General features: G+C 35.3%; 1 protein-coding gene across 4 annotated transcripts in view; it reads left to right on the top strand.

Annotated features, from left to right (window-relative positions):
* Positions 1 to 12,411, top strand: part of Utrn (utrophin) — a 479,533-nt gene that overhangs the window by 199,781 nt on the left and 267,341 nt on the right. For all 4 annotated transcript variants that reach the window (XM_010626629.1, XM_010626631.2, XM_010626630.2 and 1 more), the window contains 4 exons: positions 693 to 884; positions 1,654 to 1,826; positions 7,039 to 7,189; positions 8,612 to 8,787. In XM_010626629.1, coding sequence (XP_010624931.1) covers positions 693 to 884; positions 1,654 to 1,826; positions 7,039 to 7,189; positions 8,612 to 8,787 — 692 coding nt within the window. The remainder of the gene's footprint in view (positions 1 to 692; positions 885 to 1,653; positions 1,827 to 7,038; positions 7,190 to 8,611; positions 8,788 to 12,411) is intronic.

Below are 12,411 nucleotides of genomic sequence, written 5' to 3'. Positions count from 1 at the left end.
GTTGTTTTCTTTTTCCACAAAAGACCTAATTTTTAAAAAATGAAAATTTGAAAAATTAAAATTTTCTTTGCATAAAATATTAAGCATATTTTTATTCAAAACCAGGTGGTTATTCATGGGTGGTTATATTATTTATTTCAGCATTCTTTTATGTTTTCTTAAAAATAGAATTTTCTGTTTTAGACATAGGCATATATAGCTAGAAGTACTTTCTGACTAAAATTGCAAGTGTGGTATTAAGATAGTAAAATTAATATTAGAAACAAGTATAATTAGTCTGTTGATAAAAATCAATGGGCTTGCTTCAAATTTGACTTTTGAGAAATGTGAGACTTTCAAAATAAAAAATTTGTTTAAAATGCTAGGTATGTAGCTCAGTGGTCAAGTACGTGCTAGGCTTAACCTCCAATATTGCAAAAAAAAAAAGCAAATAACAAAACATACATATATTAACTTATTTATGCTACTTAATGCCAGGCTGCACATAAAAATTAGAATAAAGATTATTCAGAGTTTCTGACAGTACAACTTTGAAATATACAAAATTATAATTAAGTTTCTTAAACTTTGATTCATTATTTTCAATGCCATAGTCTGAATAGTCTATTTTTTTTTTCCATTTTGCTATTAACTCATTCTGGGGATATTTTATGGTATATGCAGTACTTAAAAAACATTTTTTTTAAAAATAGGCAGTCCCTATTCAACAGAGGAAAACAATCCAACTCACATCTGGGATTAGATCATCATCTCTGCCCACAGATTATCTGGTTGAAATTAACAAAATATTACTTACCATGGATGGTGTTGAATTATCCCTTAATGTTCCTGAACTAAACACCATTGTCTATGAAGATTTCTCTTTTCAGGAAGACTCTCTGAAGGTAACTGTCCAGGCTTTGTATTGGAATAGCCACAGTTAATGTAGAAATGAACCAAGAAATTTATCTTAACTACTTAGATGGTATGCATCCTGTGAAATTTGTTCCAAAGAATTAATAATGTATATGAATAATAAAACTTTCCTGTACTCACCAAAGAAATTTCACTTTTTAATTTTTAGAAGTGGGTATAGATTTTTATGTATGCACAAATATTATTTGCAACATCAAGCTTTTCTGTAATCAAACATAAGCACAGAACATATTCTTGTCTTACAGTCTTGATTTTCATTTGTGTAAAATGCAATATTTCTCAGGCCGTCTGTAATGATTTAAGATTGGTTGTTGAGATGTGGAATGGCATCTTTGTAAGTTAAAGTATTTAATTCTTTCAAGCCTTTTTATTTAATTTGATTGCATTTATATAGTCATTGTCAGATTCTATATGTCTGATAACTCATTTCTGTCATTTAAAGTAGCATTATTAGATATTTGAAAATATAAATAAGTCTACTTCAAACACTTGCTGGCCTACAATCTTATCAAAGCTGCTTTGAAAATCAGCAAGGATTTTTTGCTACCTGTTTCTAGTATTATAGCATTCTGCTCTCTTGGGCCAATGCAGGATATTTTAAAAAAATGTTGCCAGTTTTTGTGTACAACAATGTTTCATTGTTCTTTTAAAATGAGTGTTGTGCAGTGTAAATTTCAGTCATCTGTGATTCTTTTATTCCTGGCTGGATTTTGCTAATGTGTGGCAATGTGTCTCCAGACCATCAAAGACCAACTGGACAGACTGGGAGAGCAGATCGCAGTTGTTCAGGAGAGGCAGCCTGATGTCATCCTGGAAGCCTCCGGGCCTGAAGCCATCCAGATCAGGGACACGTTGTCTCAGCTGAACACCAAGTGGGACAGAGTTAACAGAATGTACAATGATCAGAAAGGGTACGTGTGCACCAAATGCTATTTAATTTCTAAAAGTATGCCTGTACCTGTACCCATGGGCCACAGAGAAGTTCGTGTACACAGTACATTTCCTGATAAGTGTTTCCTGCCCTTGTAGTGTGCTCTGCTTACTACATTGTGATGAGAAAAGTTCCTTAAAAAGGAATCAATCTTATACAGATGACCATTTATCACAGAATATCTAAATAAGATGGGACCACCTTTAATTATTAATAGCTAAATCTTTAAAAATTGAAAAAGATTTTTTATGAATGTCCACTTTCTCCACCTACTCAGTGATTAACGCGAGTGTAGGGCAGAGACAGCTACAGATAATTGGAATCCATATATAACCTCAGGTCCTTTTTTTATAGCCTTCTGTTTCACAGGACGTTTTGGAGCCTTCTGACTAGATTTTGGCCAGGCCTATTAGTGGGTGGAAATAGAAAGTAGTATGATTTTTTTTGCCGTAGGTCTGTAGTGGAAATGCAAATGAGATACGGAATAGTGGACTGGAAAGCACTACACAAAATTTAGTACAGAATGACATGCAGAAAACGTGAGAGACCTAAAAACCAGGCACCTTGTTCTTCATCTTTCTAAAACAACTGCAGCCAATATATTTGATGTGACTATGAAATCCTTGAACAGGTGTTTTTCATGGCCTTTATTTCTTTGTATAGATTTAAAAGATCATCTCTTTGTACATTTAGAGAATATCTCTTTACAAATAGCTTATTCTCACTTATTTTTTATCAATCTTGATTATTAGAGGAAGACAGATTTGCTGAAAAGTAATAACATTTTAAGGCTCTAAATTACATCATAAAATTGGCTGCTGTACCCCTGCTGCCGGGAGTATTTGAAAGTATGTCCTTTTCGAGCCCTGCATAAATTTGGCAGGATTTTTTTTTAAAAGATTACTGCCAGTTTTATGTTGAGAGGTTCCATATCAATTTTATATTTACTGCCCATCAGTAAGATTTGAATATTCTTACATATGTGTATTGGACCCAGTATTGCTCCTTTGTAAATCACGGTATTATTATCAATTTACTTTTGTAAAAGCTTTTTCCTTCATCAAGGATATTAACCATTTGTAGTTTTTGTTTATTGCATAAGTAGCCACAGCTTTTCATGTGATGTTTAATTTGGTAATGGAGATTTTTGAGATGCAGAAAATGTAATTTTTTTTCAGCTTTAATTGAGTTTATTGGTACATTTTAGGGATACAGTACAGTTACACACATTGTTAGCCCTCCCTTCCTCCTCCCCTCCCCATCTACAAACACTTTATTTCCATCTTTTCATTATCTCACCTTTTTTTTTCTTTTCCCTTATTACCCTTCTCCTACCCATCCCACCTTCCCTACACTTTTAGCTCCTTTCTTCCCATTTCTAAATGTCAGTAATCTTATTAGGATCTTATGTATTATTGCAGATTATTCACACCAGAGAAACGATTTGGTATTTACACATGTGTGACTTATTTATTTCACTTAGGAGTGTATCTTCAATATGTATCCATTTTCCTATGCATGAATCTATTTTCTTGTTCTTTATGGCTGAGTATTCCATTTTATAGAAAAACCACATCTTCTTTATCCAGTTTCCAACGGATGGGCAAATGGGCTGTTTCCAAGATTTAGCTATTACAAACTGTGCCACTATAAACATGAGTGCGCATACTTCTCTGTGATATGATTCTTTTAGTTCTTTTGGAAAGATACCCAGCAGAGGGATGGCTGGGTCAAATGTCACCTCCAGTCCAAGCTCTTTGAGGTATCTCCATATTGTTTTCCATAGTGGTTGCACCAGTCTGCATTCCCACCAACAATGGAGAAGGGTTCCTTTCTCCTCACAACCCTGCCAATATTTGTTATTGTGTGATTTCTTGCTAGCAGCCATTCTTTGTGGGGTGAGGTGGAATCTCAGTGTTGTTTTCATCTGCATCTCTCAAATGATCAGTGATGTGTAACATTTTTTCATATATTTACTTGCTTTTACTTCTTTGTCTGAAAAATGTTCATTTCGGATGCCCATTTTTGAATCGGGTCTTTATATTTGGGGGGTCTGATTGTTTTGAGTTCTTTATATATTCTTGATAATAGTCCTTTGTCTGAGGAACAGCTGGTAAAAATTTTTTCCCACATTGTAGATTGTCTCTTAGTTCTGCTAATGGTTTCTTTTGAAGTACAGAAGCTTTTTAGTAAGATGAGATCCCAGTTGTTGATTCTTTCTGCTAGTTCCCGTGCTACTGAGGATTTGTTCATAAAGTCTTTTCCTATACCAATGTCTTCCAGAGTTCTGCCTAACTTACTTTCCAGCAAGTTTAATGTTTCTGTTTTAATATTTAGATCTTTAATCCATTTGGATTTTAATTTAGTGCATGGCGAAAGATAAGGGTCTAATTTTAATCTGTGACAGGTTGATATCCAGTTTTTCCAACACCATTTATTAAAGAGGCTATCTTTCCTCCACTGAGGATGGTGAGCTCCTTTGTCAAAGATGAGGTAGCTGAGTACATCTGCATTTGTTTTTGTGTCTTCCAGTCTGTTCCACTGATCCTCAGGCCTATTTCTTTGCCAGTACCATGCTGTTTTTATCACAGTGGCTTTGTAGTATAGTTTCAAATTGGGAATTGTTATACCCGCTGCCATGTGTCTGTTGCCTAGGATGGCTTTTGTTGTTCTAGGTCTCTTATGGTTTCAAATGAACTTTTGGATTCTTTTTTCTAGTTCTGTGAAATATAGTGTTGGAATTTCACTTGGCATTGCATTGAAAGTGTATAGAAGTTTCTGTAGTATGGCCATTTTCACTATGTTGATTCTTCCTATCCAGGAGCAGGGGATATCTTTCCATTTTTTTATATCCTCTTCGATTTCTTTTTTCAGAGTGCTGTAGTTTTCAGTGTAGAGATCTTTTGTTTCTTTTGTTAGATTGATTCCTAGATACTTCATTTTTTTGGATGCTATTGTAAAAGGAATTTTTTCCTTTTTTCTCTCTCCGTGAGTCTGTTATTTGTGTATAAGAACGCTATTGATTTTTGGGTATTCACCTTGTATCTAGATACTCTACTGAATCTGTTAATTAAGTCTAGAAGTCTTTTGGTGGAGTTTTTTGGGTCTTCAATGTAGAGTATCATATCATCAGCAAATAATGACAGTTTAACTTCTTCCTTTCCTACCTTTATTGCTTTAATTTCTTTCTCTTGTCTAATTGCTGTGGCTAATGTTTCCAGAACTATGTTGAAGAGGAGTGGTGATAGTGGGCATCCTTGTCTTGTTCCTGATTTTAACGTGAAGGTTTTCAGTTTTTGGCCATTTAATATGATGTTGGCTGATGGTTTAAGAAAATGTTATTTTATATAACTGTATCTTATAGTCTTTTCTTTGTGATTTCATTAATTAAAATGAGATGATATGCGCATACATTGCTTTCTCACTGTGAGTATAAATTTTTATAATAAGTTTTAGCGGTTGATTTATAATTTACATTTAATAATCTAAACCATTTGATTTTTGTTTTGTTTTGTTTTTGCTGCAGAGTTTCATTATTTAGTTCAGGCTGGTCTTGAACTTGTACAGTATGCAGGTCTACTTTTTAAACATTCCTCAGCTACCTTTTGGTGCAGCCTGTTAAACACTGATCTGCTATAGTTTGCTTCATTTTTTAAAATGAACAACCAATTTTTCCTATTTATAATTTTGCTGATTTTACCTTCTTGTATCAATAGTGTTAGTCAATTACTGCTGTATTATCATTTTTAAAGCATTTTTTTTCTCTTTGACAAAGTAGAATCCATATTCCTTTCTCCACAATTATTCTGAAATCTATATTCTTTTTCTGTATCTCTTCTGTAAAATCTTACGGTCATTTCAGGGGAAAATGATCAATTCCAAATGTAGTCTTCATTTTATTTTTATTTTTTTGGCTCTTTTCTGTGACCTCAGAGAAATTTGAGGGGTTATTGAAACTTTTCTTACCAGGATTATTACAAAAGAGTCATATGCATTTCCTTTCGTTGTGTTGCTAAGCTATCCTTAACATGTCTGTTTTTCTCCATTCTATTTAATCACCTATCTCAAGCAACAAGTGAGAGCCTCTTTCCACTCTCCCCTCCTTGTGATTAAATTCTGTGGCAGTTCATGTGCTTCATGCAGAGTTTCGATTCTAAGTCATCAGCACACCAGGAGGCCACCAAGGCCCCCATCTGTTCCCTGTCTCAGCTGCTCTATCTCCCACTGTTCAAGCTGATTGCTGGCCTGCAGGGAAAGACAGGTAGATACCATGAAAATAAAGCAGCTCCTGTTTCAGAGCCTCCTCATGAGTCCTTTGTGGTCATCGGAGGTGTTCACATTCATATTTCCAGAAACAGGAACTTTAAAACCACTTAGGCAAATCATGATTCTCTTTGATCTGACATATTTCATTCCTTGCACTCTGATATTTCTTCCTTTCTATCTTAAATCCCTGAGTTCTTGTGTGTCTTCTTTAAGAAATCTCTTCTCAGTTACCCTCTTTATGTTCCTTTGTGGCTTTCGTTACTATATAGATGAAGTCCAGCCTTTTCCTGAGCTCACAAGCTTTTTAACAGTGTTCTCAGTTGACCTTAATTTTAATATGTTGCACATTGTTCAAAAATAAGGTTTTTTGGGGGCCCACTTCTCACAACGTGTGTGCATTTTTCTTTGCTTTCTTATTTTTTTTATTTATACTCAGAATTCCATCCTCTACCAGGATACTTTTCCTTCTTTATTCCATCAGTCGTCCTTTTTATATCATTTAAAAAGTTTTTACAGTTTCTGAAATGTTAACTGTATAAAATTGCTTAGATTAATATATCAATAATGAATGGAGCTTGGTTTTGCAAACCAGAGGAGGCTGAATCTTTTTTAATGAAAAGATGTCTGTGTGTGTGTGTGTGTGTGTGTGTGTATCTGTCTGTCTGTCTGTCTGTGCATGTATGTATACCTAGGGGAGGGAAGGATGGTGGTGTGTGCAGGTTACCTTGCTCTCGATATGCCGCTTAGAGAGGAATTATTAACTATAACCTACTGTGAATGTTGGTCATGTAGGGCGATGAGTTGTGTTTACTGCGTTTGGGAAATGTCAGTTTAAATGAGATTTGAATTTTTGTTTTAGAAAAAAGTGCTCGTAGGCATGCCTGGAGAATTTAGAAACCCATGCTACTTTGTTTTTGGTCCTTCAGTCACTTTGACAGGGCCTTGGAGGAATGGAGACAGTTCCACTGTGACCTTAATGACCTCACACAGTGGGTAACGGAGGCGGAAGAGGTGCTTCTGGATACTTGTGCTCCTGATGGCAGCCTGGATCTGGAGAAGGCCAGGACACATCAGCAGGTGAGTGTGTTTGTCACGGGCAGGGGAGCTATCATAAGGGCTGCATATGTGTAACCATGTGTCACTTCAGACAGATCAGAAGTGGGAACCACGGTTGTTAGTTTTTCAGAAGTGTACAGATAATTTGTAATTTTTGGTCTCATTTCTGGTTTCAAAGGTTTAGGAGAAATCAGTCATGTGCAATTTGCAATAGAGATTTTAAAGAAGTTTAAATAAAAAGTGCTGTTTAATGTCTAATGTGAGAAGCAATGTTATTAAAAAAAACTGTGTAAGAACAATTTCCTTCTTCTTCTTCTTCTTCTTTTTTTTTTTTTCCTGGCACTGGGCATTGATCCCAGAGTCTCTCACTGAATTACATCTCCAGCCCATTTCATTTTTGTTTTGAAATGGGCTCATGGTAAATCAATGAGATCCTTCTGCTTCAGTCTCCCCAGTAGTTGGCATTACAGGTGTCCCAGGCCATGCTAACAATTTCCTCTTTAGAAGATTTATATTGAAAATTACATTCATAAAATTTTCTACCTGAGATCTTATCAAGGCCAGAAAAATATATGCAAACCTTGGCTGTGTTTTCTGTCCTTCAGTTCACAGGCATCACATTTTTCTTTGTGTCATAGATAATTATCATAAAAGTAAGTTATTCTTGAGTTACAGCTTTTAATGTAAGTTTACTTCAGTCTAGAAAAATCTAATACAAAGCAAAATAAGTTCTTCTGATAACATTAAGTCTTTAAAAATAATGACAGAAAGCAAGATCTCAATTATACCAATGTTAGAAATATTTCCTTTTATTAAAATTTTAAGGTGTATTACCTGTAGGGGCCTCATGAGGAATTGAAAGAAAAAGCTTTTATTTTTTTTCCAAAAACATATTAGCACATTTTCCATATTTTTTAGAGTTACAGACCAATACTTAAATTTGACTTTAAAATATCCCTTTAATTGATTACTTAAACATTTTCAGATGAGTGAAACAATGTCTCAGGAAAATGCATATTGAGACTTATTTATGTATGGAAGGACACAAGACTACATGGGGGTGATTTTTTTTCTACAGAAATGCTTTTAAGCACTTGTTTGGAAGAAGACGAGCAACTCACTTTAATCAAATATGATTGATCTTTTCACTTCTTTACAAACAGCTGTCATTTGTTTTATAACTTAGACTCTCCTATTTCACTTTGCTGTGCCTGATGGCATTCATGAGAGTGAATTCGATTTCAAGATAGATTTCATTCAATGTGTTGTCCCTTGAAATGTAATTAAGTAGTTTTACAAAGCCTTTTCCATGAATATACAATGTCCTCCCAAGCCATTTGTTTCCCTAAGGCTTTAATGGATGACGCAGTATTTGGGGGATATGGGGCCCCAGAACAGTGTTGCCAAGTGGTGAGGTGGACCCTGCGTTGTGCTCCATTGCAGGAGCTTGAGGAGGGCGTCAGCAGCCACCAGCTCAGTGTGGCCACCGTCAACCAGATCGGGGAGGGGATTGTGCAGAAACTGCCTCCCGAGGACGGGGACTTCCTGAGAGACAAGCTGGCAGGTTTGAACCAGCGCTGGAGCGCAATCCTGGCCCAAGTGAAGGCCCGGCAGCCCAGGTGAGGCAGCTGCTGTCCTTAGAGGCAGAGAGTTGATGCATTTTGGGTGGAATCTAAGATATAATCCAAAGAGTTCAAAGCTTTTTATCATCTGATCTTGTGATCGAAATTGTTTTTAAGACTTCCACTGGCCATGTTCCTTCCTTGCTATTATTTTTGTTTACGTATATCAATTTTGATTTTTATTAGTACACATTGACAGTACACAATGATTATATTCCCCGTGGGGAGTTGGTCCATGTGCATGACATTTCATTTCTTTTCTTCATCATCTTTTCTCTCTTTCCCTTCATTTCTGGGTCTCCTTTCCATTTACAAAATATCTATTCCCTGTTTCCTATTATGTATATTTTATTTTGCTCTTTATTTATATTTTGGGTTTTTCATCCAAGTGAAACCATACGATATTTAAGCTTGGGTGTCTGATTTATTTCCCATAACATTATGGTCTTGAGGTGAATCCATTTTCCTACAAATGACTCAAGTTTATGTTTTTTATAGCACAGTAGAACTCCATTGTGTGTAAATAGCACATTTTCTTTATCCATTCATCTCCTGATGGACATATAGGCTGCTTCCCAGATTTATCTGTGATGAATTGTGCTTCTAGAAACATGGGTATTTTCTGGCTGTTCATCAAGTTCCACTTTCCTACTATATGTAAAAAAAAAAAAAGACCTTTATTCTCTTTATTTCTGTTGACTATGATATGATGACAATGGGGGTAACTTGATTTAGGTGAAAGAACACACTGGGCCTCAAGCCTCCACCTGAGTTTAGGGTCAGCTTTCCCTTCACCCATGTCCTGATTGAGCCCGCATTAGTCTCCAGCCAGCAAGGTTGCTCTTGGTGTGAGAGGCTGTGCTCACTTTTCCATACCAGTTACCTATAAATCGTGAAGCTCCCCACCTTTATGGTGTAATCAGTGTATTATCATTTATTTTTATTCTGATTATATTAAAATGACCCAGCTTTTGTTAGGTTGTCTTCAGATTCCAAACGTGTTTGAATATAACATTCGCCACTTGATATGAGCACATTATTACTGAATTTTGCCAATGATTGATTACTCTATTTGACTAATATTTACTGAGCCTTTTGTTTAATACTAGGTATTCAGATGTCATGAAAGATCTTATAGACCAAAAAGATAATGTTAAAAGAAAAAATGGCATTAGTTTGATTAAAGAAAATATTCTTAAGAAGATACTATATTGTCACAGGGACAGTCATGATGGGCTGTGAAATTTAGGTAATAAAAAGAAAGGAAATTGGGTGTGGTGATTCCAGCACTCTGGAAGGATAGGGAGGTTGATTGCAACTTTGATACCATCTTGGGCAACATAGCAACTTAGTGAGACCCAGACCAGGGCAGGGGGAGGTGGTTGGAATGGGGCTGGGGACATAGGTCCATGGTAAGCCATAGGTTCAATTTCTAGTGTTGAAAAAAGAGTATTAAAACTAAGTGGTTTTGGGCCAGGGATTTAGCTCAGTGGTTCTGCTGCCTGCCTCAGAAGCACAAGGACCCAAGTTCTATCACTGGTACCAAAAAAAACAAGTGGTTTTAAGGCATTAATAGCAATTTCCCATAAATTCTTTCTAGGGAAGGCCTTTGTGCTTTCCTATTTCATTACAAATAGTTGAGATAATGAAATAAAGAGAAGTTTGTTTTGGCTTAAAAAAGAAAAGTACAAAGGGTTAGGATCCCTATCCCTTCAAGGGTACATTCCCAGGGAAACTTCCCATTAGACCCCATCCCTAGCCTAGTACCTTCCAGTAGTGCCAAACTGGGGCCAAGTCCCAATGCAAACTGTAGCAGCCTTCTAGAGAAAAGGTGGGTCAGAGGTGGGAAGCATGAGTGGCATGGCTGTATGAGAGCTTTGTAGGGCCTAGAGGAAGAGCCGGACTCAGGAAACTAGGGCAGGCCTGGGAGGGGAGGGGCCATGGAAATTTTTGTGCCATGCATGTGTATTTGAGTGGAGGGTCCTTCTTTTTGTAATTATCTGATTCGGCTTTCTTGATGAAAGGCATTCACTCATGGCTAGCAGGGTATTAACAATAAATGCAGAAATTCCCCTAAAGATTTTCAAACAGATCTCTCGTACGTGGTAATTATTGCTCCTGAAACTAGCACTCATTTTTTGGACATGTGATGGATAATAAACCTCTGCTTTAATATCTTAGATTTTTCTAAGACATTTTTTTTTCGGTACCAGGGATTGAACTCAGGACATTGTAAGGCAGGCATGGTGCCACTTAGATAAATCCCCAGCCAAGCAATTTTGTTTTTCTTAATTCATCAGACTTTATAGCCTGATTTGCCTCAGGACCACTGTTTGATTTGTTGTATTGAGTGTCAGTAGCTAAATATTTGCACAGTTTAGCAACTTAGGGTGTTATTCCTTAATGAGCAATTATTATCTGCTGTTTGAACAAAATTTATAATCTGTTTTTCCTCTTAAGGATAACATTTATCATGTAGACTATATATAGCTGCTGTGCAGATGAAAATGTTGGGTGACTCAAAAATGTCTTGTTGAATCACTTGATAATGTTAATTTACTTCATGCTTCTGTCTTCAAAGTATTAAGTTAGTGATGATAATGAAATGTTGGAAATTTAAATTCCAAACTTTTTTGGAAATGAAAAGTTTATTCTACTATCTTGTGTGTTTCCGAAGTTAAATATTTTGCAATACAGAGGGAAGAGTACCTGCTGTTGTATTGATAATCTGAACAATTTGTGTTGTGATTTGCTTTACTTATTTTTAATCAGTATTTTCTTCTGATGGATACTTGAAAATTGTGGTTTTGTAGCAATATTCATTAATTTTTTAAGCATTACAATACCCTTCTGCAAATATTATTGACTATTAAATATTAAACTTTTTAACATGTATTATTACATCAGTATTTTAATCCTTTCTTTTGTGATTAAAAAAAGGCACAGACATAAAATATAAATTATTAGGGATGAAACAATATAATTCATTTAAAAATTATGATCAGTTTTTCAACCAGCATCTAATCATAGAAGCTATAAAAATTATGATGCCATTAAGCTCTTAGTAGTTTCCAAACCCTTTAAAAATATATATCGTCTTGTTTGTCATATGAGTTCTAATCATATTCTCATTTTCTGACAGATGGTTTATATGTATTCTTATAAATGTTATTCTTACAACATTTTATAAGAGCTAATTAGGGCCGTTCCATTTTTATGTTCATCTGACTGTTTTCTTTGCATCCTTCCAAACCTTTGCTATATTTTCCCAACGTCTCTTTTTATAAGTTGATGCCATATTCAAATCTAATACTCATGTTAATGATTAATCATAGTTACATGTTTTATTTTTCCTAATTCTTGTAGGAATTTTCATTTCTCGGTACCTTACCTATACCTATTTCTGTCCTGTGAATAAAGTAGAGAGATAGTTTCCCTCTCATGTGAATAATATGCTATAGAAAGATCCCTTTCTTTCTCCATGTAGGTCACAGAATTATGCATTTCCCTTATTAATATAGATAAAGATATATTTCCTGTTTTTTAAACTTCCATTACGTTATGTGGTATTATCTAACTTTTAAGAAGTTTTTTTCTGGTTTTTTTTTTTTTTTTTTTTTT

This window comes from Fukomys damarensis, unplaced genomic scaffold (assembly GCF_012274545.1).
Source record: "Fukomys damarensis isolate Sample0158 unplaced genomic scaffold, DMR_v1.0_HiC HiC_scaffold_14, whole genome shotgun sequence".
In the NCBI taxonomy this organism is placed as follows: domain Eukaryota; kingdom Metazoa; phylum Chordata; class Mammalia; order Rodentia; family Bathyergidae; genus Fukomys; species Fukomys damarensis.
Note: the sequence above shows the minus strand (reverse complement) of the source record. Positions and strands in the feature narration are given on the sequence as shown.